The 19,679-nt window shown below is 60.6% G+C and overlaps 1 protein-coding gene across 1 annotated transcript in view; it reads right to left on the bottom strand.

The window, feature by feature from the left end:
• Window positions 1-17,208, bottom strand: part of CRB2 (crumbs cell polarity complex component 2) — a 21,587-nt gene extending 4,379 nt beyond the window's left edge. Inside the window, exons 1-9 of the mRNA XM_044920427.1 lie at window positions 17,112-17,208; window positions 9,640-9,963; window positions 7,028-7,223; window positions 6,799-6,938; window positions 6,076-6,261; window positions 5,737-5,850; window positions 2,159-3,034; window positions 1,553-2,061; window positions 818-983 (exon numbers count right to left, since the gene is read on the bottom strand). Coding sequence (XP_044776362.1) covers window positions 818-983; window positions 1,553-2,061; window positions 2,159-3,034; window positions 5,737-5,850; window positions 6,076-6,261; window positions 6,799-6,938; window positions 7,028-7,223; window positions 9,640-9,963; window positions 17,112-17,208 — 2,608 coding nt within the window. The remainder of the gene's footprint in view (window positions 1-817; window positions 984-1,552; window positions 2,062-2,158; window positions 3,035-5,736; window positions 5,851-6,075; window positions 6,262-6,798; window positions 6,939-7,027; window positions 7,224-9,639; window positions 9,964-17,111) is intronic.
• Between the last annotated feature and the right edge of the window lie 2,471 nt (window positions 17,209-19,679).

Here is a 19,679-nt window from a genome sequence, read left to right as displayed (position 1 = left end):
GGGGCTTCGGCCACACCCGCGAGGAGAGGGAAAGTCGGGGAAGGGCCCACGGGCACCCACCCCCGGGCCGAGCCGGCGGGTGACACACCTGCCACCCCCACGGCCCCCGCCCATCTCGAGGGGGGCACACCCACCCACCCATCATTCAATGCCGGGAACCATCGCCCCCACCGCCGTGGCTTCCACCGCTCCCAATTCCCTACCTCTGAGAACCAGCTTCCGGCGGCGCTGGGGACACCCACCCTACCCTCCACGTCACAGACCAGGCAATAATAAGGCCTCTGCCCCCTTCCCTCTTCAGTGGAGTTGCTCAGTCTCATCACTGAGGCTCATTATTCACTGCAGTCATCTTTCTTAAATGCAGATTTTTAAAATGCTGATCGTGCATTTTAATAAAATGCAGTCACCTTTCTAAAATGCTGATCATGTCCCTCTCCTGCCTAAAACCATCCCACGGCTCCCCACTGCCCTTGGGAAAAAGTTCTGAGCTGCCTGGCCTACCTCTCAAGGCCCCTCCTGGCAACATCTCGACTCCAACACCCGTAACTGTGTTTCAGTTGTTCTTATAAACCCCAGGATCTTTGCATATACTGTTGCCCCTCCTTAAAATGTCCTCCCCTATGCCCAGTCAGTCTTACTTGTCCTTGGAAACCTGGTGAATGCTGTCTTCCTCCAGAAAACCTGTCCCTCTGGATGCAGTGGCCTACCCACACTGGGGGCTGTTGGCATGCTGGTCCACTGCCTAGGAGCCCTCAGGGCTTAATCCAGCCTGGGTGTCCAGAACCCAGCATGTGGGCTACCCGGAGCACACACTCACAGACAAAGCCACCAGGGACCTCCTCACAGGCGGCAGGCGGGAGGCAGGGCTGGCCAGGACACCACAGCTGCTGAGCACACGTTGGCCCCGTGAAGTTGACAGGGCAGGTGCAGTGGAAGTCATTCCAGGTGACGAGACAAATTCCACCATTGAGACAGGGGTCAGGCTGCAGAAAAATCAGGGCAGGGATTGGCTCAGGCCTGGGGCTAGCATCATCCCACCATAACCATCACTGCAGTGGCTCTTCACTGAGCACCTACTACAGACACATTAACTCCTCCCAAACACACAGAGAGGAAGTCACTATTGTCCCCATTTTACAGATAAAGAAACTGAGGCTCAGAGAGGAGAAGCCACTTGCCTGGCTCATCCAGGCAGGAAATAGAGGAGCCAGAGTTCACACTCAGGCCATTCCAATGCCAAGGCTGGTGCTTTGTCCATGGACCCAAGGACGTCCCTGTCCCCCAAGCAGCTCCTACAGAAAGGCTCAGGCAGTCCTCTGCCTGGGCCTGGGTGTCTGTCTCACACCAAGACTGGGGAGGGAGGTAAGGGGCCCACAGAGGGCAAGAGCAGCTGGGCCAGAGAGATTAATCCTGCTCTGCCACTCTCTACAGTGGGAACTTGGGCAGAGTGCTTCACCTCCTGCCATTTTCCTCACCAGAAGGACATGCTAACCCCCAGAGATGCAGGGTAGACCCTGAGAAAGGGAGCCAACCCTTTTCCTGGGGAACTCACACTGCACGTGTCCTCGGAGACACAGCCCATGGTGAGGTTCCAGGACTGCCTGCTGCCCAGCTCGCTGGGCTGGCTTGAGTTCCCCAGCAGTCGCGGAAAGAACGGGAGGTGGAGGTCATTGAGTCTCAGGTCCTGGAGGCAGCCTCGGAAGGGCCCACCCCAGGGCTCGGCATCAGCAGGGAGGAGCCTCCCACCCACGTGCACCTGCTGCCCCAAGCCCTGCAGCTGGTCAGGCCCGAAGCTGAGCGTCACCAGGTGGCGGAGCCCATCATCCCAGCGCCCAGGAAGCACCAGAGTAGGACTGCCCAGCACATCAGCCTGGATCTGGCCCTCGCTCAGGAATACTGTTAGGCCAGCTACCGAGTCGTTGGCAAGTTGGAGCAGCAGGCCAGCGGGTTCCCGAGTACGCAGGAGAAAGGACACGGTGAGGTTGGGGCCTGGCAGCTGGTGCAGCAAGAAGGAGGCAGAGCTCAGGGTGCCCCCCAAGCCAAAGGTGGCAGCAGGAACCTCTGCAGGGAGAGAGAGGGTGTCGGGGTAAGGCCTGTGGGCTAGGGGAAGGCACACTCCCTGCCCCGGGGAGGGGGGCCCACCTGCCTTGCTCCTCACCATCAGCGCATGTAGGACCACTGTAGGGCCGGGGGCATTTGCAGTGGAAGTGAGCCCACATGTCCACGCAGGCCCCTCCGTGGGCACAGGGTGGAGGCTGACACTGCTCACGGCGCTCACAGCCCAGGAGGACAGTCTCGCCCAGGTCCTCGGGCAGCAGGAGGTGCCCGTCCACTTGCACGTCCTCGAGGCAGCCTTCAAAGGCTGTGCCACCCAGCTGGGTGGAGCAGAACCTGGCAGGCGTCGGCGCTTCGGAAGCCATGGGAGCTGGGGCCACAGGACCGGAGGCCACACACAGCCGGGCAGGGCAGTCCTCATGCCAGAGCCGCAGCTCCAGGACGGCCGGGCGCAGCGAAACCTCCACTCCGTGCCAGTGGCCATCATTTAAAGCCAGGTCTGGCAGCTTCAGGGTAAGCCCGGTGGTGTTGCCGTGGCTCCAGAGGGTGGCCTGAAGTGTGCCCCCCACCAGTGCCAGCTCCAAGCTGTCCTGGGTGTCAGCGCGAGTGGCCAAGGCACCAGCAGGTAGTGTGGTGCGAAACCTCAGTGCCAGACCCCGGGGGCTGCCAGCCGGCACGGTTGTCTGCACGGGGCTCCCGGCCACCAGAGAGAAGGTGGTATTCTGGCCACAGAAATGTCCGTGGGTACCGGGTGGGCAGCGGCAGGCGTAACTGTGCACAGCGGCCTTGAAGATGGGGATGCAGGTGGCAGCCGGTGGGCAAGTGTGGCCCTGGCAGCCGGTGAGCTGCACGGAACAGTCATGCCCACCCCAGGCCTCTGGGCACCTGCAGACGTAGCCCGCCACGGTGTCATCACACGTCCCACCATGGAGGCAGGGCTCCGACAGGCATTCATCCACATCTTCCTGACATGCCAGGCCTTCGGGAGAGACCACGCCAAAGCTCAGCACTCAAGGCAAGAACGAAGCACTCAAGGCAGAGCTTACATGCCTTTTGGCGTGGGGATCTCAGCACCTAGCAACTGAACCAATTCCCAATCCCCAAAGGATTTCTCATGGTCCCCTAAAGTCCCTGGAGGCTGGAATCCAAGATACCCCTTCCTTTCCCATGTTTGGTGGGTCTCTGTGCCCCATGGATTCAATCCCCTAAACACTCGTTGGTCTCCCCTTTTCTCCCACCCCACCTCTGTCTCACCAGCTCACAGGTCCACGGTCTAGCGTCCTCTACTTTGCCTGCCTTCAACCCCTCTACCATCCATCTCCTCAAGTAGCCAGAGGCCTATTTCTAAAGCATTGCCTGGCCAGATTCCCCTGCTGCTTAAGGTCCAATCACTCACCCTGGCACTCAACATCCCTCAGGGGCTGGGCCCTACCAGGCCCTCAAGTCTCAACCCCGCTCCCTCCAGACCTTGAATTGCCTGTTCCCCCAAGCATTTCCTGGAAAACTTTTCCCTGGGGCTTTGCTCATACTGTTTCCTCTGCTTGGAATGCCTTCTCCTCACTTACCCTGCTGGTCAAGCTCCTAGTCATCCTGCAAAGCCCAAATTCAAAGGGCCAGGCCCCTAGGAGGCTTTTTCTCTGATTTCCAACCCCAAGCTCTGTGTCACTCCCAACTCCTTGCCCACTCCCAGACATAGCTCCCCAGAACCCTGTACTGAAATTATCTGTTTACTCAGCTGAGATCTCCTCTGGAGGCCTGAATATGTTCTTGGTGCCCAGCAAAGGATCTGGCATGGCTTTTGTGGACAGAGTGCCAAAATGGAGGAGGGAGTGGGGTATGCATCTAGGCTCCATCCCCCAGTCCCTCTGCCCTAGCACCCCATGCTGACTATGGAGGGGCCACCTCACCCTCCCCTCCAGAAGCTCCCACACCAGGTGCTCTGGCCCCAGCTTGGGTCAAGAGGCCACAGCCCAACCCCAGCTCAGCCAGAGCCTCCACAAAACAACCAAGGCCAGCCCTTCCCACCATACCCCAGCTGGAGGAGCCCAGGCCCAGAGAAGCCACCAGGATTTGAATCCTGACCCCAGTCAGCCCCCAAACCCCACAGCCTCCTTTTGGGGACAGCCGGCCACACCTGATCCTGCCCAAGGCCCCAGCCCTGCATACCTGCCAGGAGCCACAGGCCCCCCAGGAAAGTCCACAGAGCCCACGGCCCCATCGCATTCTCCCACAGATGGCCAAGAGTGGCGGGCGGGTCGTGGGCCGGGGGAGCAGAGCTCCCCGCCTGACCGGCCGCCTCCTTCAGAACCGGCTCAGGAATGCCAGGCACTGGCCTCCCCCAGGCCGGCACGACCCAAAGGGAGGATGGGGGTGGACGGCGGCAAGGAGCCCAGCCCTACGGTCGGGGTTCCCCTCCTGGGCCCTGACCTCAGATCTGACCTCCCTGTCACCCATCAGCTGAGCTCAGCTGGGGGAGGAGCTGGGCTCTGGCTGACACTGCTGAACCGCAGGGAGTGACACCCCCTCTCTCAATCCTCCGTTACTTCATCTGTAAGAACCCTACCTCATAGGGGTGCAGTGAGGAGGGAACGAAATGCACAGAAAGGCTCTTCAGGGGCAGCGCACGCCGTGCTGGGCCCGCCGTGGTGCCTGCAAGACCACGCTCCCAGGCAGGACTCAGGGGGTCTCAGCCCACGGGGGCAGACGATGGGCTTTCCGGGCGGCCACCCCAGGGCGGGGGCCGCTGAGCCCAGCATGTCTGGGCCGCTGAGGTGGGAGGGAGGGTGGTGATCGCCACCTCCTTGCTCTGGGGGGCGGGGGGGGAGCCAGTGCCCAGGAAGCCTGCCAGGGAGAGGAGCCCGTGTGCCCAAGCAGGAATGCGGGCGGGCACGGGGGAAGTGTCACACGCATTCCAGAGGGGGCAGGGACACTCGAGGAGGATGTGGCGAGTTCTTTGGGCTCACCAGCGTCCGTGGAAGGGTGTCTGCGTGTCTACGCATCTGCTGTGCCCAAGGCAGGGAGAGGCTTTCTGCAACCCAACTCCTGCCCCATAAGCCCCAGCTCCTAGAGGTCAAGCTCACCCTTCTATCTGTGATGCCCCCCATTTACCTCTTCTGTCCTCTCCCCGCAGGCCCCTCAGCCTCTGCCCGGCCCTTGGATGTCAGGTGCTTAGGGTTCTCTTTGCCCATCACTCCACACATACTCCTGGACGGTCTTGGCCACCCGTGGCCCCAGCTGCCAGGACTGCACTCCTGAATCCCGGTCTCTGGCTTTTCCTGGGCGCCAGACCCTGGACCACCAGCCCCCACCCTGGCTCCTCCCTGTGGGTGCTCCGCAGACACTTGGACTCAGTATGGGCAAGTACGGACACCCAGCATCACCCAGGGCAGAAGCATCACTGACACCTCCCGCTCATACCTGGACTAACCCGCAGGGCCTCCAGAGTTCCCCCCCTAAATAGTGCTCAACTCACTTAGTTCCCTCCACTTTCACCTCCAAAGCCCGGGTCCCCGCTCAGCCCCTCTTAGCTGTCACCCGAACCAGCACACCCACCTCCTTCCTGCTCTCCTCGTCCCCATCAATCCAGCCTCCACGCATCAGCCGGAGGAAGCTTCTCACCCCAGGCCCACCGACTCTGCCCTTGCCCTGCCCCAGTGCCCATCCCGCCCCACCCCCCCGCACCTGTGTAGCCATCTGGACAGTGGCACCGGAAGCTGTTGGGCAGGTCCTGGCAGCGGCCTTCGTTGAGGCATGGCTGTGAGGCACACTCGTCCACATCCACGCCACATTCATCCCCTGCAAGAGGGCCAGCCAGGGTTCCCACCTGGGCCCTCAGAACCAGACTGGAGCTGGAAGGGCCCGTTTTAGAGCTATGGAGACTGAGGCCCAGTGAGACGTGCTGACTCAGGCGGGTGGCACAAAATGTGGCAGGGCCAGGCCTCAAGCGGAGCCCTGGCATCCCTCCCCCCGCATCCACACCCTGGTGGACCTGCTTCCCTGGAAGGGTGGAAGGAGACTCACCCTCAAAGCCCGGGGGACAGCGGCACAGGAAGCCGGCAGCGTGGCGGAAGCTGAAGGTGCCAGGGAAGGTGGCCCGGTCGCCTCCGTAGAGCGCTGGGTCCGAGCGCTGCAGGCACTGCCCCCCATGCTGGCAGGGGCCCGACTCGCACTCATCCTCATCCACCTCGCACTGCTGGCCGCTGTAACCTGGGGGCACGCGCGCGTGGGTAGCAGGTCACACGGGGTCACCGGGCAGCCCCCCCTCCACTGCGGCCAGGCTGGAACGACAGCTCAGAATATGCTCACCGATATGGTGAGGGACGGATGCACCGAGGACGGTAGGAATGACCATGGCACCTTCATCAGTGTGCTATTACTATTATTGCTAGTACTACTGAGCACTTTGCATGTGTCAAGGCTTCACGGGCTTTACACCTTTACCCTCCTCGCAACAACGCCAGGAGCAGGGGCTACGATCAGCCCCATTTTGCAGATCCCGGCAAAAGTGAAGTTCAGAGAAGTTGCAGCTACATGCACATGCTCCGAGGGCAGGTGAGCCCCGCGCACATCTCCCCGCCGCCCCAGACTGCGCCCGTAAGGAGCAGACACACACACACACACACATGCGCGCGCGCACACACCTGGCCAAAAGAGGGAGCGGAAACACGCACGCGCACGCGCACACGCACACACCTGGCCAGCAGAGGTAGCGGAACACGCACGCGCATGCGCACACGCACACACCTGGCCAGCAGATGCAGTGGAAGCTCCCGAGGCCCTCGAGGCAGGACGCGTTGTTCGCGCAGGGCGCCGACGCGCACTCTAGCACCTCCTGCTCGCAGCGCGCGCCCTCGTAGCCCGTGTCCGCGCAGTCGCACCGGAACCTGGAGCGGGGCGCGGGGCGCCGGCTGAGCACGCCCGAGCCTCCACCTGCCCCCCCCGCCCCGGGCTACCGCCCGCTCACCCAGCTCACCCGTTGACCAGGTCGTGGCACTGGCCCCCGTTTGCGCACGGCTGGCTCTGGCACTCGTCCAGGTCCAGCTGGCACCTGGTGCCCCCGTAGCCCGGCGCGCACACGCAGCGGTAGGAGCCCACGCCGTCCAGGCACGAGCCCCCGTGCAGACAGGGCGCCGAGGCACACTCGTCCACCTCCGCCTCGCACGTCACCCCTGGACAGGGCCGGAGACACAGACAGACAGATGGACACCCAGAGGGAGGACGAAAGAGGCTCAGGCAGGCCGACCCGAAACCAGCTTCAGACGGCTACAAGGAGCGGAAACCCGAAGATGCCGAGAGAATCCGTCGGTCCATTCGTCCAAAGCAGGTATTTCTTGAGCCGGCAACGGCAATGGGGTAGAGACCAGACAGCCGTCCCTCCCTCCCTGAGCTCACAGCAGTGTAGCTGGGGAGACCGGGATTAGGTCAATATCACATAGATGCGGACTGATTTTTAATTGTGATAAGCTCAGCAATGGGAGCGAAGTGGATCCCCTAAAAGCCAGACCCAAGGTTCTGGCCTGGGGAATTGGAGTCAGGGAAGACTTCTTGGAAGAAGAGCCTTTTGAAAGATGAGTAAGCATTCACTAGATTGGGATGGGGCTGTGCCAGCATTTGGCTTCCAGGCTGGGGAACTGGTCCAGAGCAGCTTGGGGCAGGGACCTGGTGCCCTCAGAAAGGGGAGCGTGGAGGGTCAAGAGCAAAGGAGAGCGCAGAGGAGGTGAGGCAGGGCTGGGGGCTGTGGTGGCCTCAGGGGCCCCAATCTGGGCTTATCCTAAAAGTTGGAAGCAGCTGAGTTACACGATTCTGTCTACACTGTGGAAGGCTCACTCTGCCAGCTTTGAAGAGAGTGTAGAGAGGGATTCCGTTGGGGAGGGACAGGCCCCAGCGAGAAACCAGCTCCTCCTGGTTTCCCCTGCACCTTCTTGCTTCTAAAACCCCAAGTCCAGGGAAGCCCCTCAGCCCTGGGCGCAACTGAGACAGTTGGGCGGCCCGCAGGGGGAGAGATGTGTGCAGATGAAGGGAGATGGAGAATCTCAGGGTTTGGGGATGTACTGCCTGAGTTCATCCGGGGACCCACATGTTACGGCAGACTCCTGAGGCCCTGCCCCTGCCCCCTATGTGGGGTTGGTCCTAGGGGGCCAGGGACCCAGCTGGCTCCAGCTGGCACCTGCCCCCTTCCCAGCTCAGTGAGCACAAAACACAGCCCCTCCTTCCTGTGACCCCCTCACTCCTCCCGCCCCAGGCCCACTCCCACCCTCTGTGCCAGGGGGAGCCAGGCCCTGGCCGCCTGGAATCCCAACCTCCCCCGCCTGGCTCCGAACGGAAGGAGGAGAAGAGCAATGAGTCATGGCTGACTCTGCCCCCGCTCACACCCGCAACTCACCCAGAAAGTGTGACCCAGGGCGCCCGGGCACATCTGGCGCACTCACCTGCTGGCACTCACACACCTCCGTTCCTACGGATGCACTCAGGGAGCGCAGACACCCGCAGATAGAGACACACACAGGCCCTTCGCCTGGCCTCCCTCACACACACACAACTAACACTCCAGACACCGAGACTCTCAAATGGGGAGAAGGATACGGGGGACCGTCTCCAGAGTCCGTTCCAAAGTGCCGAGATCCATCTCTTCACTATAAGCTCCCTCCCCTGGGGCCCAGCCCCCCTCCCCAACCCCCCCCCAGTGTGCAACCCTTGCTCTGAGGTGACCTCAAACTGCCTTCCGCCCTCAGAGCAGAGTTGTCTGAATTCAGGGTTGAACTAGAACCAGGAGTGTTTATACTGCAGTGCTCCCCACTGCCCTGGATGTAGCCTCTCCCAGACCTGTGCCCAGCTGCCCCCTCCTTCCTGGCTTCTGGACAGTCGCTCCGGGATGCTCCTGATTACAGCGTGGATAGGACTGGGACAGGGCCATACTCTGGAGGACAGAACCAGCATGTACGCATGCCAGTCTGTGTTCTGAGCCCTTGAATACTTGTGTATACATTATCCACCCGCTTGAGACAGCAGGGATCACTGGGGTACATTCACGTTACAGTTTGGACAAGACCACCCGTGTCTCTCTGCTGGAGCTTTAGGGGCTACCCAGAGGGGAAGAGGGTCCACCTTACAACCTGAACCGTACCAGGGGTGTCCATTCTCTAGAACCATCAGATGAGCCAGACGGCGTCTACACTACAGCCTGACATAGGTCTGGAGTGAGTAGATGCTAGAAAGACTGTCTAGACGTGTCCTCATTAAAGCCAAACCAGGCGTACTTGCACTCTGGTCCCACCAGAGATGCCTGGGGGTGTCTGCACCCCCAGCGCCAAACTGAACTCCAGAAGGGACTGAAATACCTCTGTCCAGTGTCTGTTAAATGTCAGGCACCAGGCGCACTCACACGCTCATACTGTCATCCAGAGCTGCCAGGTTAGCTCGAGAAGCATCCATTCTGTAGCAAGACCCAGAGCAGAATGCCCTGGAGCTTCCAGGGTGTCTGGGGGTGTCTCTGTACTAAAGTCAAAGCTGAATGTGTGATTTTACACCCTGAGCCACTGATGGGATGGACATTACGGGCCTCCTGCCAGGACGTGAGGCCATTACCTGCATAACCAAGGGGACAGCGGCACTCATAGCGATCAGCCAGGTTGTGGCAGGTGGCCCCGTGGCGGCAGGGCCGGGATGCACACTCATCGATGTCCAGCTCGCAGCGTGGGCCCTGGAACCCGGGCACGCAGTAGCAGCGAAAGCCGTTGGGGTCTGGACCCTGGGGCACACACAGAGCGCCGTGGTGGCACGGCTGGGTGGCACAGCCCTGGGGCTCCGTGGGCCCACAGGTGTAGCTACCATTCTCCATAGCCTGGCACTCGGTCCCTGGAGCGCACGGGGCTGAGGCACAGACACTTGGGGTCTCCGAAGGCACCGTTCCTGTAAAGAGAGAAAATGGGCTGGGCAGGGTGGACCAGGACGTTTCCCTCCCCACCCTCGGGCCCACTCCAGACCCCAGAGCCAGAAAGCAGCATGGGCCTGTCTGTATTCAGGAGGATGGAAGGAAGGCCAGGGGCTCTGCAAGCCACATCCCCACAACCCATGCACAACTACAGCCGGAGCTGAGACTGGTTCAGGAGAGTCTCCATGAAGAGGAATGGGACCCAGATGTTTGCGCCCCCCCCCCCGCCCCCCATGCCCCAGTAGGATTAGAGGACAGACTCTCTCTGACCCTGGGAGCTTTGCACTCTGCTGGCTCATCCCCTCCCAGCAGAGCCCCTTTGGGGCAGGCACTGTCAGGCCCATTTTATAAGAGAGCAAATTGAGGCTCAAGCAAGAAAGTGAAAACTTTTTTTTAAGATTTATTTATTTATTGGGGTGTCTGGGTGGCTCAGTCATTGGGCATCTGCCTTCGGTTCAGGTCATGATCCCAGGACCCTGGGATCATGACCAGAGCAGAGGGCAGATGCTTAACCGACTGAGCCACCCGGGCGTCCTGAGAGTGAAGACTCTTGCCTGAGGTCTCATGGCAAGTTAACACTGGGACAGCCTTCAAGCCTATCACATGTTTCAGCCCTCCCCCATCCGCCCAGAGAGGGGGGTCTCCTCTGGGTGTCCCCTTCTGCAGCTCCATTTCCTCCTCCGGGGTGGGGGGGCTCCTCCCACTGTCCCCTCCACCTCTCCTGCTAGGGGTCTGGCAACTCCATCCCCGGGTGAAACCGGAGATGGAGGACTTCAAAGGCAGGGACTGGGAGCTGGGCCCCCCTCCCTGTCCTTCCTCCCAGCCGCCTCGGGCCTAGAAACCTCTCTGGGAATCCCTGGCCCTCACGGTATCCCCGGCCTCAGCAATTGCCTGACCAGCTGGCCTGGCCAAGGTCACAGGGTGCAGGGCAGGTGTTGAGACCTGCTGACTGACAGCTGGCTCAGGCCACTGCTGCCACCACCACGCTAGAGGGTCACCTGCCAGTCTGGAAGCCAAGCCTCGGGGAGGGCCAGCCCCCTCCCCTCCTGAGAGCCTGTAGCGCTGGTTAAGAACTTAGGCTTTGAAGTACAACTACCCTGGGTCAGATTCCTGCTCAGTTACTGGCTCTGAGACCTTGAGCAGGTCATTTCTCCTACTGAGCCTCTGTCTCACACGGGAGAGGGGATGGTAACAGGGCATGCCTCATGTGGGAGGATTCAAAGCCTCAGGTACTGCCGTTGGCCACTTGCAGGACCTCAGTAAGGGCTGGGGGAGGGGAACCACCCACGAGCAGGAGGCACCCCCAACCTGGGGCTCTGTGAGGCGCCCCTCCCCTGCCCATGTTGTCATCCAGACACTACCCAGGCCCAGAACAGCTTCAGGCCCTGCACCTCCCTTCCCCCACCTTGGTGAAGACCCCCAGATAAGGCTCAGCGTCATCCACATTCCACCAGGCAGGGCCGTCCACTGGCCGACCCCCGCCCTTCCCAGCCGGGGCCCAGCAGGACGAGGGACAGGGATATGGAGACACAGACCTCGGCCCCAGGGAGAGAACCTGACTGCCACCACCGAGTGCCCAGAGCACCTGGTACAGCTGGGGCATGCGCTCACTCACTCCCCGACCGGGGGCCCCGGCACCCAGCCGGGGCTAGGCACATTGCAAGGGGGCAGAAGGTCTGAAACACTGTAAGGCCAAGATGACCCGTAGGGCTCTAGTGTCCACAGCCCCTCTCTGACCACAGTTCCCTCCCCAGCTCAGGGCCTCCATCCCAGCCCCCTCTCCCAAGCCTGGTCATGTAGGAGAGGGCCGAGGCATCTGGGCCTCTCAGAGAGGCTTCTGGGCAGCTCATCTTTCTTTTTCCCACCCCAGCCACTGTGGCTGATCTGTTTAGAGCCACATCCTTTAGGGCTAGATGGCCAGATGAGGGTGGGAAGATAGTCTGATGGAGGTGGGAAGGTAGTCTGATGGGGGTGGGAAGATAGTCTGATGGGGGTGGGAGTGGATCGAGCTCTCTTAGGAAGGGACAGAGGTTTGGGCATCAGAAAGGCCTGGCTTCTGGAGTTCGAACAGTGCCACCTCATGGGGTGCTGTGAGGAGCCACCGAGGGGACAGGAGTGAAGGCCTGGCACCCAGTGAGCTTTCATGAAGGGCTGTGGCCATTTTGATCAGGGTCCCTCAACCCAGCACAGCCCAGGACCGCAAGACAATAACCATAGCCTCCACTCTGAGGAGCCCTGGCTGCCGGGTCCTGCACCAGGCGGCCCTTCATTTAATGTCAACAAGGCACTGCTCATCTGTGTGGCCTAAGGGACCCCCACCCGAATCTGGGGCTTTGCCCCCAGTTCAGAGCCTTCCATTTCAGAGCAGGTGGGACCAGGCTGGGGAGACAGGGCATGGGGAAATGGGCCAGGCGCTGCATCGCCATGGGAGCAGGCGGCCCGTGGCCCTATACGCCGGCAGCCCACGGAGTCCAGCAGCAGGGGAGGAAGGGGCTCCTGCAGTCAGAGCCAGGCGGAGAGGGAGGGAGCTGCCTATCCCAAGAGGCACACAGTAGCACCAAAAGCCTGGATGGGAGAGACAACCCTCTTTCTTGTGTACTCCCAATTCTCTTCATGTTTACCTTAGGAGATGGGTAGTGCTATTATTCCTGTTCTACAGCTGAGGGAAGGGAGGCTCAGACATGAGGGGACCTCACTGTCCCACAGCCTGTGAGGGGCTGGAATCCAGACCCAGGTCTCACTACTCCAGAGCCTTCACCCCTGGGTTTCTTGAACCCCGGGCTTGTATTAAGAATACAGATTTCTGGGGCATCTGGGTGGCACAATCGGTTGAGCGTCCGACTCTTGGTTTCAGCTCAGGTCATGATCTCAGGGTCGTAAGATCGAGCCCCGCGTGTCATCGGGCTGCACGCTCAGGGGGAGTCTGCTTAAGAGTCCTCCTCCCCTCTAAAATAAATAAATAAATCTTAAAAAAGAAAAGAAAGAAAAGCAAGGAAGGAAGAATACAGATTTCTGGCCCCCCACTCCAGACCTAGAGATTCAGAGCTGTCGGGCCTGGGCCAGGGCCGGGAGAATCTGCACCGCAGCATGCTCCCTGGGGAATCCTTTGCACCTGGAGGCCTGGGAACCGCTGGCCTCAGTCCTCTGTCGGGCAGGAGTGAGACCAGAAGGCCAGGCTAGCCCTGGGCTGAGAGGCAGGGAGGTGAGGGCAGTAGGGCAGCGGGAGGGGGGTGGGGGGCCTGGGCCAGGCTGGGGGCGTGGCCTGTTGCCAGGGTGACGAGGGGCCTGTGCTTATCTTTACAAATCCCTCCTGACCTCTCAGGAGGACCTGGCAGGGGAGGGATTAACTGACACACGCCCCTCCCCTTCGACCTGCTGCCCCGTCGCGGGAAAGGCCCAGATCCCACTGCCGGGAGGGAAATTCTCTCCCCAGAGAGGACGATCTTGCTATGATAACAGCAACTATTTACTGAGTGCGCACTGTGGGCACCAGGCAGCGCCACACATCTTGCCTCTGTGATTACATGATTACAGTTGCTTCAAGCCAGGAAAGGTGGGTGCTGTTTTCTAACTCAGAGAGGTTATAAACTTGCCCCAAATCATCCCTCAAAAAACTAAGAAGCCGGTTATCTCCTCCAGACTTCTGGAAGGTGCACATCTCCCAAAGCATGTGAAATTCCCACTCTGCAAACTCGACATTGCCACCCATGCATTGTCATTTTGGTGCACTCCAGCCCAGCCTTCCCCGGGCACTGGAAACAGTCTCTGAAGGTTGGCACAAGGGTGGAGGTTCCAGGGTGGGCCTGGGCAGAGCGGTCGGTCTTCCCTCTTTAACCAGAACCGGGCTGTTGGCAGTCCCACTGTGCTTTGGGTCCCACTCAGTGCCTAGTAACTCCTACTTGACGTGCACTTGTAACAGGCCTCGTGATAACTGCTAACAACTGAGGGGAAGTGTTTACTGAGGGTGAGTTTTGAGAAGCTTCTTGTCTTGACCTGCAAGAAAAAGGATATTTCTAAGAAGTGGCCCGAGATCTTGTAAGATGTGGGAGCTTCTGCCATAGGGGCAAACACTGTTCATCCAATCTCACTAGGCCCCAAGGACAGGAGTGACTGCCCACTGCCTCAGAGCCACCAGGAAAGGGCTAAGTTACCCTAACAAATGGGACAGTTTGGAATACTCTTCCACAAAAATGTTTACGCCCCCCTCCAGGAAAAAAGAGGGGTCGATATCGATAATTTTGGTAACAGTAGTGGTGACAATGACTGCCAGGATTCACCGCCCACCCTGTGCCTGGCACTGGCCTATCCCAGTGTTTCCAGACCTCAGTCTCAGAGCCCAAGGCCATGGAGACACTTCCCTGCGGGGGTAAGACAGACCTGGCGAGGCCTTGCCACCCAAACAGGCCGCTTTTATGAGTGGTCTCTGGTCTAAAATGTCCTCTGAAACTGGGGCTTGCAGGCCAAACCTGAGTTGGAGAACCCCTGTGTTTTCCCAGCAAATTCTCGGGACGCCCTCAGGGTTAGCTCGTTGGCCCCCCGAAGGGGCAAAGGCGCAGAGAAGGGACGTGGCTTTCATAGGCTGGTCTACACACTAGCTCCGCGACCCTGGGGAAGTTCCTGACCCTCTCTGGGCCTCGTTTCCTCCTCTGTAAACTGGGGCTGTTAGAGCTGGCCCCCGCAGAGCAGTGGGGAGATTCTCAGTCCGTCGTGTGGGGCGCCCAGCTGGCTCGGTGGTAGAGCCTGTGACCCTCATACTCAAGGGTGTGCATTCAAGCCCCATGTACTTAAAAATAAAATCTTTAAGGGGCACCTGGCTGGCTGCATCGGTGGAGCATGTGACTCTTGATCTCAGGGTTGTAAGTTCAAGCCCCATGTCGGGTGTAGAGATTACTTAAAAATGATAAATAAATATTAAAAATCTTTAATAAAAACAACAACAACAACAGCAAAAACCAAAGTCCATCACGTGAGTCCGTTAGCATAGCATCTTCCAGGGGGTGGCTGATGGTGCTATTTATTCATTGACCAACAAACGTTTACTTGGAGCAAACGCTGTCTAGCCAACCAATCCTGGATGCTGGTCCACATGTGTGTGGCACCCCACTCTGTCCCTGCCTCCCTGCCGCAGTCCCACAGCCCTCCCCCTCTCCCCAGGGGTGGTGGGAGGAGGGGCCAGACGCAGGGACGGGAATGGGGCTGCTGCCCTTTGTCAGCCAGGCTCCCGGGCTGTGAGAGCCCAGCATGCCCCATTGTACTCTGAGATGCTTGGTCCTCTCCACAGAAACCAGCTAGGCTTTTGTGGCAGAGTGGGCCCAGGATGGAGGGGCTCAGCTCAGGGCCTGGCAGGCCTGAGTGGCAGAGCCAGGGGCCCAGGGCTTCCAGAAACCCAATCCCCTTGGGGATGGAAATTACTTTTCAAGTGACACCACCGTCCCCAACCCCTCTCCTCCTGGCAGCCAGGCCTCGGGTGCTGGTATCCAGCAGTGCTCACGCCCACGGTGCCCTCACCCCAGCTTTTGAGGATCCCCAGGGAGGGGGCTCCCTGCACAGAGATCATAGTGCGACAGGCTGCCCCTGGGCACCCCAGCAGGTGGGATGGAGATGAGCGTGTCACTCAGCGGCCACTTTTTCTGTGGCGTCCATCTCCTTTGTGTTCACTCTGCCCCACGGTTCACGTGAGCGTGTGTTTGAGTGTGAATGCACACGTCGCTACCCGCACACACCAGTGTGTGTGTATGCATGTGAGTGCACGTGCCTGTGGACCCCTGTTCACGTGGCGGTGGGGTGTGCCCTTGTGCGTGCCACACCAGCGTGCGGGTGTGTGTGTTTGCAGGTGTGAGTGTGCACATGGTAGGGCAGGGGGCAGATAGCAGATCCACACACCAGGATTTCCAGCCCCTCATGGGCAGAGAGCAGGCCCTCGGCTCCTCTCCTGAGCCCCAGATTTGCGTCAGGAGCCCAGCTCCTAAGCCCCCATCCCTGCCTGAGTCTCAGTGTCCTCCACTATAAAATGGGGTCCTCATCCTCCCCAGGGGCCCTTCAGGGAGGAGGAGATGAAAGCGTTGTGAGCCAGGCCCCATGAATGGGGAGGAGGGCCCCAGGTAGGGGTCTGGGGAAGCCTGACCTCCCACCCTGGGAGTCTGAGGGCTGGGTCTCCCCCCAGCCGGCAGTGAAGTGCAGGCCACTCGCCCTGGTTGGCTCCCTCCTCCAGCAGGAGAGGCGGGGTCAGGGGACTTCCCAGGCCTGGCCCCGTAGCTATAGTGACCAAGACAAAGCGTCCCCCAGACCCCCCAGGAAGAAGTCCAGGCTGCCTGCGCACACGTGAATCCTCTCGGACAAAAGCAAAACCGTTTGGCGAATGGGGTCTGGCTTAGGAAGCCCTTTCAGCTGGGTCTGGAGTGCCGGGGAGGGGACAGCGGTGGACACACGTGCTCCCAAGTGCCTGGCCACCCCCCAGGGGCCCCACAGCACCCCTAGCCCCCAGTGCAGGCAAGGGAACACACACGTGGAGGGGATGCAAGTAGACGCCCCGCTCCCCTGGCCTCCTTCCCCCTCCCTACAGCGATCCACTGGGCTGGGGTCTGCTGCCCCCACCCCGGGTCCCCCTGTCGAGAGCTAAGACACAGTTCAACCCACTTGACAACTTATGTCCCACAACTTGTGCTAGGACGCAGCCCACCACACCCAGAAAGCCCCAGACAACGACTCACGGCTCACCCGGCTCACAACTTTAAGGCACCCACAGCCCAGCGCACACGGGCAACAGACTCTGGGCAACAGACTCTGGGAAGAGGCTCACACTACCTGCAGCTCCCCACGCTCAGGCCTCAGCCCGGGACTTCCCAGCCCCAACACCCCTCCCAGGCCACACCGCCCATCCCACGACCCCTTCACAAAGGCCCCCATGCCACACAGCAACCCCCACGGCCCAGGACACACTCCCCTGCACGCAAGGTGGCCCGCAGAGCACACCCCTCTGCACCCATATCTTGGCCTGTGCCCAGCCCCACAGTCGGGCCTGGCACCCACACAGACAGCCCCAGGGCCTGGGGTATCTGCTTTGGGAGAGAGACCCTGCCCCAGTCCACCCCCCCACCCCCACCCCAAGGCTTATGCCCCAACTCACCCCCCAGGAGGGTGAGGGCAGGAGCCAAGAGCAGCAACCGCAGCGGGAGAGGGGCCAGGGGCCTGGAGGCCGGGGTCCCAGGCCTGGCCAGCGCCATGGCAGCGTGCTCAGCTCCCGGCTGTGGGAACAGGCGGCCTGGCTGGCTCGGCACCCCCCTCTCCCTCCAACCAGCACTAATGCCGTGGACAGAGGCCCGGCCCCTCCCTCCCTCCCCTCCCGTCTCCTCCCCCACCGCAGGCCCTCCCAGGCTGCTCCTCCGGGAGTGGATTCTAGAGGAGGGGTCTGACCCACCCCATCTCCCCAAGCCCCAGGGCTCCAGACAGGCCTCAGAGGCCCCTGCAAGTCTGACCTGGTCTTCGTGCACCCCCCCCCCCCCCCCCCCCCCACCCCCACCTTTCAGGTCTTGCTGCCTCAGCCTCCTGGCTGGGGAGGATTTCTCTTCTTTTCCCCAGATGATGCCAACTACTCCCAAGTCCTAGGTTATCCCACCCTGCTGGACACGCCCCCATCTCTTCTCAGCCTGGGCCCCCCTCCCCAGCCCAGGCCTCAGCAGCCAGCAGCCTTCCAGACCTCCTCTCTGTGCAGAAGCCCCAGCCCTTTCCACCCAGCTTGCTTCCTCCCCGTGCTCCCCACCTGAACAAGGTACCCCCACCCTGCAGCCAAAGCCCCCTTCCCCTCCCCACACTCAGCCCACCAGCTCCTGGTGGCTCTTCCTTCTCACTATCTCTTAATCCCATCCCTCCCCTAGACCTAACAAATGACCCCTCCCAGTGTGGCCCTCGGGTGGCCCCTGGCTCCTTCCACCCTCACCAGCCACACTGCACCTTTTCCATTTCTCCCCTTTGGCCTAAATCTTTGCCTCTGCCATTTGCAACTCCGGAAACCTCACTGCAATCCAAGGCAGCCCACTCTACTGAGTGGCAGTTCCAACTAAGCAAACTTTCCCGCTCCCCTGCTGGGAAGTCCTTCTTGTTGTCTAACCTTACAGTCTCTTGCTGCACTTGATGTTTGCTTGCTGCAGGCAAGGGAATGTTGTTTGCTTGGGGGGGGGTTCTTTGGGGGACCTGGACGCAGGAATCCAAGCCATCTCAAAGCCACTACAACATCAAAAAGCAGCCCATTTTTTCCTCCCCTGCCCTCAGCTCCAGGGGAGGAAGAAACCCTTGCTGAAGGGACTTTCTGAAGCTAGCCACTGGCCTCTGCCAATGCACCCCATTTGGTTTAATTCAGTGATCATGGACTCAGGCCACGGAGAACCTGCGCTGAGCTCTGGGATGCGCCCTCACACCCGGAGGGCACAGTCCAGAGAGACGGACCTGAGCCGCGAATGAGGGAGCTCAGGCCGTGCTAGAAGGTCCATGGAAAAGCAGGGAGAAGGGCAGTGGGCATCACACGGCGCATGGGTGCCCCATAGCCACACTGTGCTCCAACCCTGGCAAAGGAAGCCAACGACCTGGGTGGACCCCTCCTCCACATCCCACGCCATCCCCACCTGGAGTCTTGTTTCCTCTGGGGTGGGACCCTCCTCACTCCCAAACCACCTTTAATTCCCTGCCTCTCACATACCAGGATCTCCCCACCACCACCAAGCCCCTCTCCACTCTGTGAGAAAAGCACAGACCCCACAGCTAGATAGATCTCAGTTTGAGCACAGCTCTACCGCTGATCGGCCGAGTCATCTCAGCACGTGACTTCCTTCCCTGGGCCTCAGTTTCCTCATCTGTAAAATGGAAATAACAGTTACCTTGTAAAGCGTTAATGAGCTGAATCGGCAGTGCAACTTCTGTCTGTTCTGTGTCTCAGAGGTTCCCGAGAGGTCCAAGCAGCCCGGGGAGCGGCGCAAAGGAGGACGACAAGGCTCCCACGGCCCCGCGGGTCTCCGGACACAGACATCCGCGCTTTTGCCCTGAGCCCTGAGGTCAGAAGGACTCCGGTCCAAACTCCCACCCGCGCCCGCGCCCGCGCCCCTGTCCTGCAGCCACTGTGCGCCACCTTGTGGCCAGACCCGGGAGTGTCCTGCGAGGTCTGGAGGGCGCTGGATGGGCGGAGGTGGACAGGGAGGGAGGGATGCAGAAACTCAATAGCGCGGGCGCGGGAGTCCCTGAGAGCGAGAAGGGGCAGGTGGGGGAGACGCGGCTTGGCAGGAGGCCGAGGTCAGACGGGGCAAGCCGTCCACATGCACTCCCCGTTAGGGTCTGGAGAAGAGACAGTGAGTGGGCCAGCCCCGCTGCGGAGATCCTCCCCATTTGGGGGGCAGGTGTGAGGAAGGGGAAAGGAGACCTTCTTTTACCCCCCTCAACAACACAGCGTTGTCCCCATTTTACAGATGAGGAAACGGAGGCTCGGGGAGGTGAGATTGGGGGCTGGGGTCCCACAGCCGGTCTGTGCGGGGGCGGGATTCGAACTCGGGGCTGCCTGACACTGGCCCTTTCCACTCCTTGAATGTTTGACTCCAGGTTGAGTAGGTGCGCTCAGTAATCCACGCTGCTCACGAATTATTTGCTGACATCCTGGTCGAGGACACCCAGCGCCTCCGGAGCCGAGGGAGATGTGACAGGAAAGCTTAGT

The sequence above is a fragment of the Neomonachus schauinslandi genome, chromosome 13 (genome assembly GCF_002201575.2).
Source record: "Neomonachus schauinslandi chromosome 13, ASM220157v2, whole genome shotgun sequence".
Taxonomy (NCBI): domain Eukaryota; kingdom Metazoa; phylum Chordata; class Mammalia; order Carnivora; family Phocidae; genus Neomonachus; species Neomonachus schauinslandi.
This window is presented reverse-complemented; position numbering and strand designations above follow the sequence as displayed.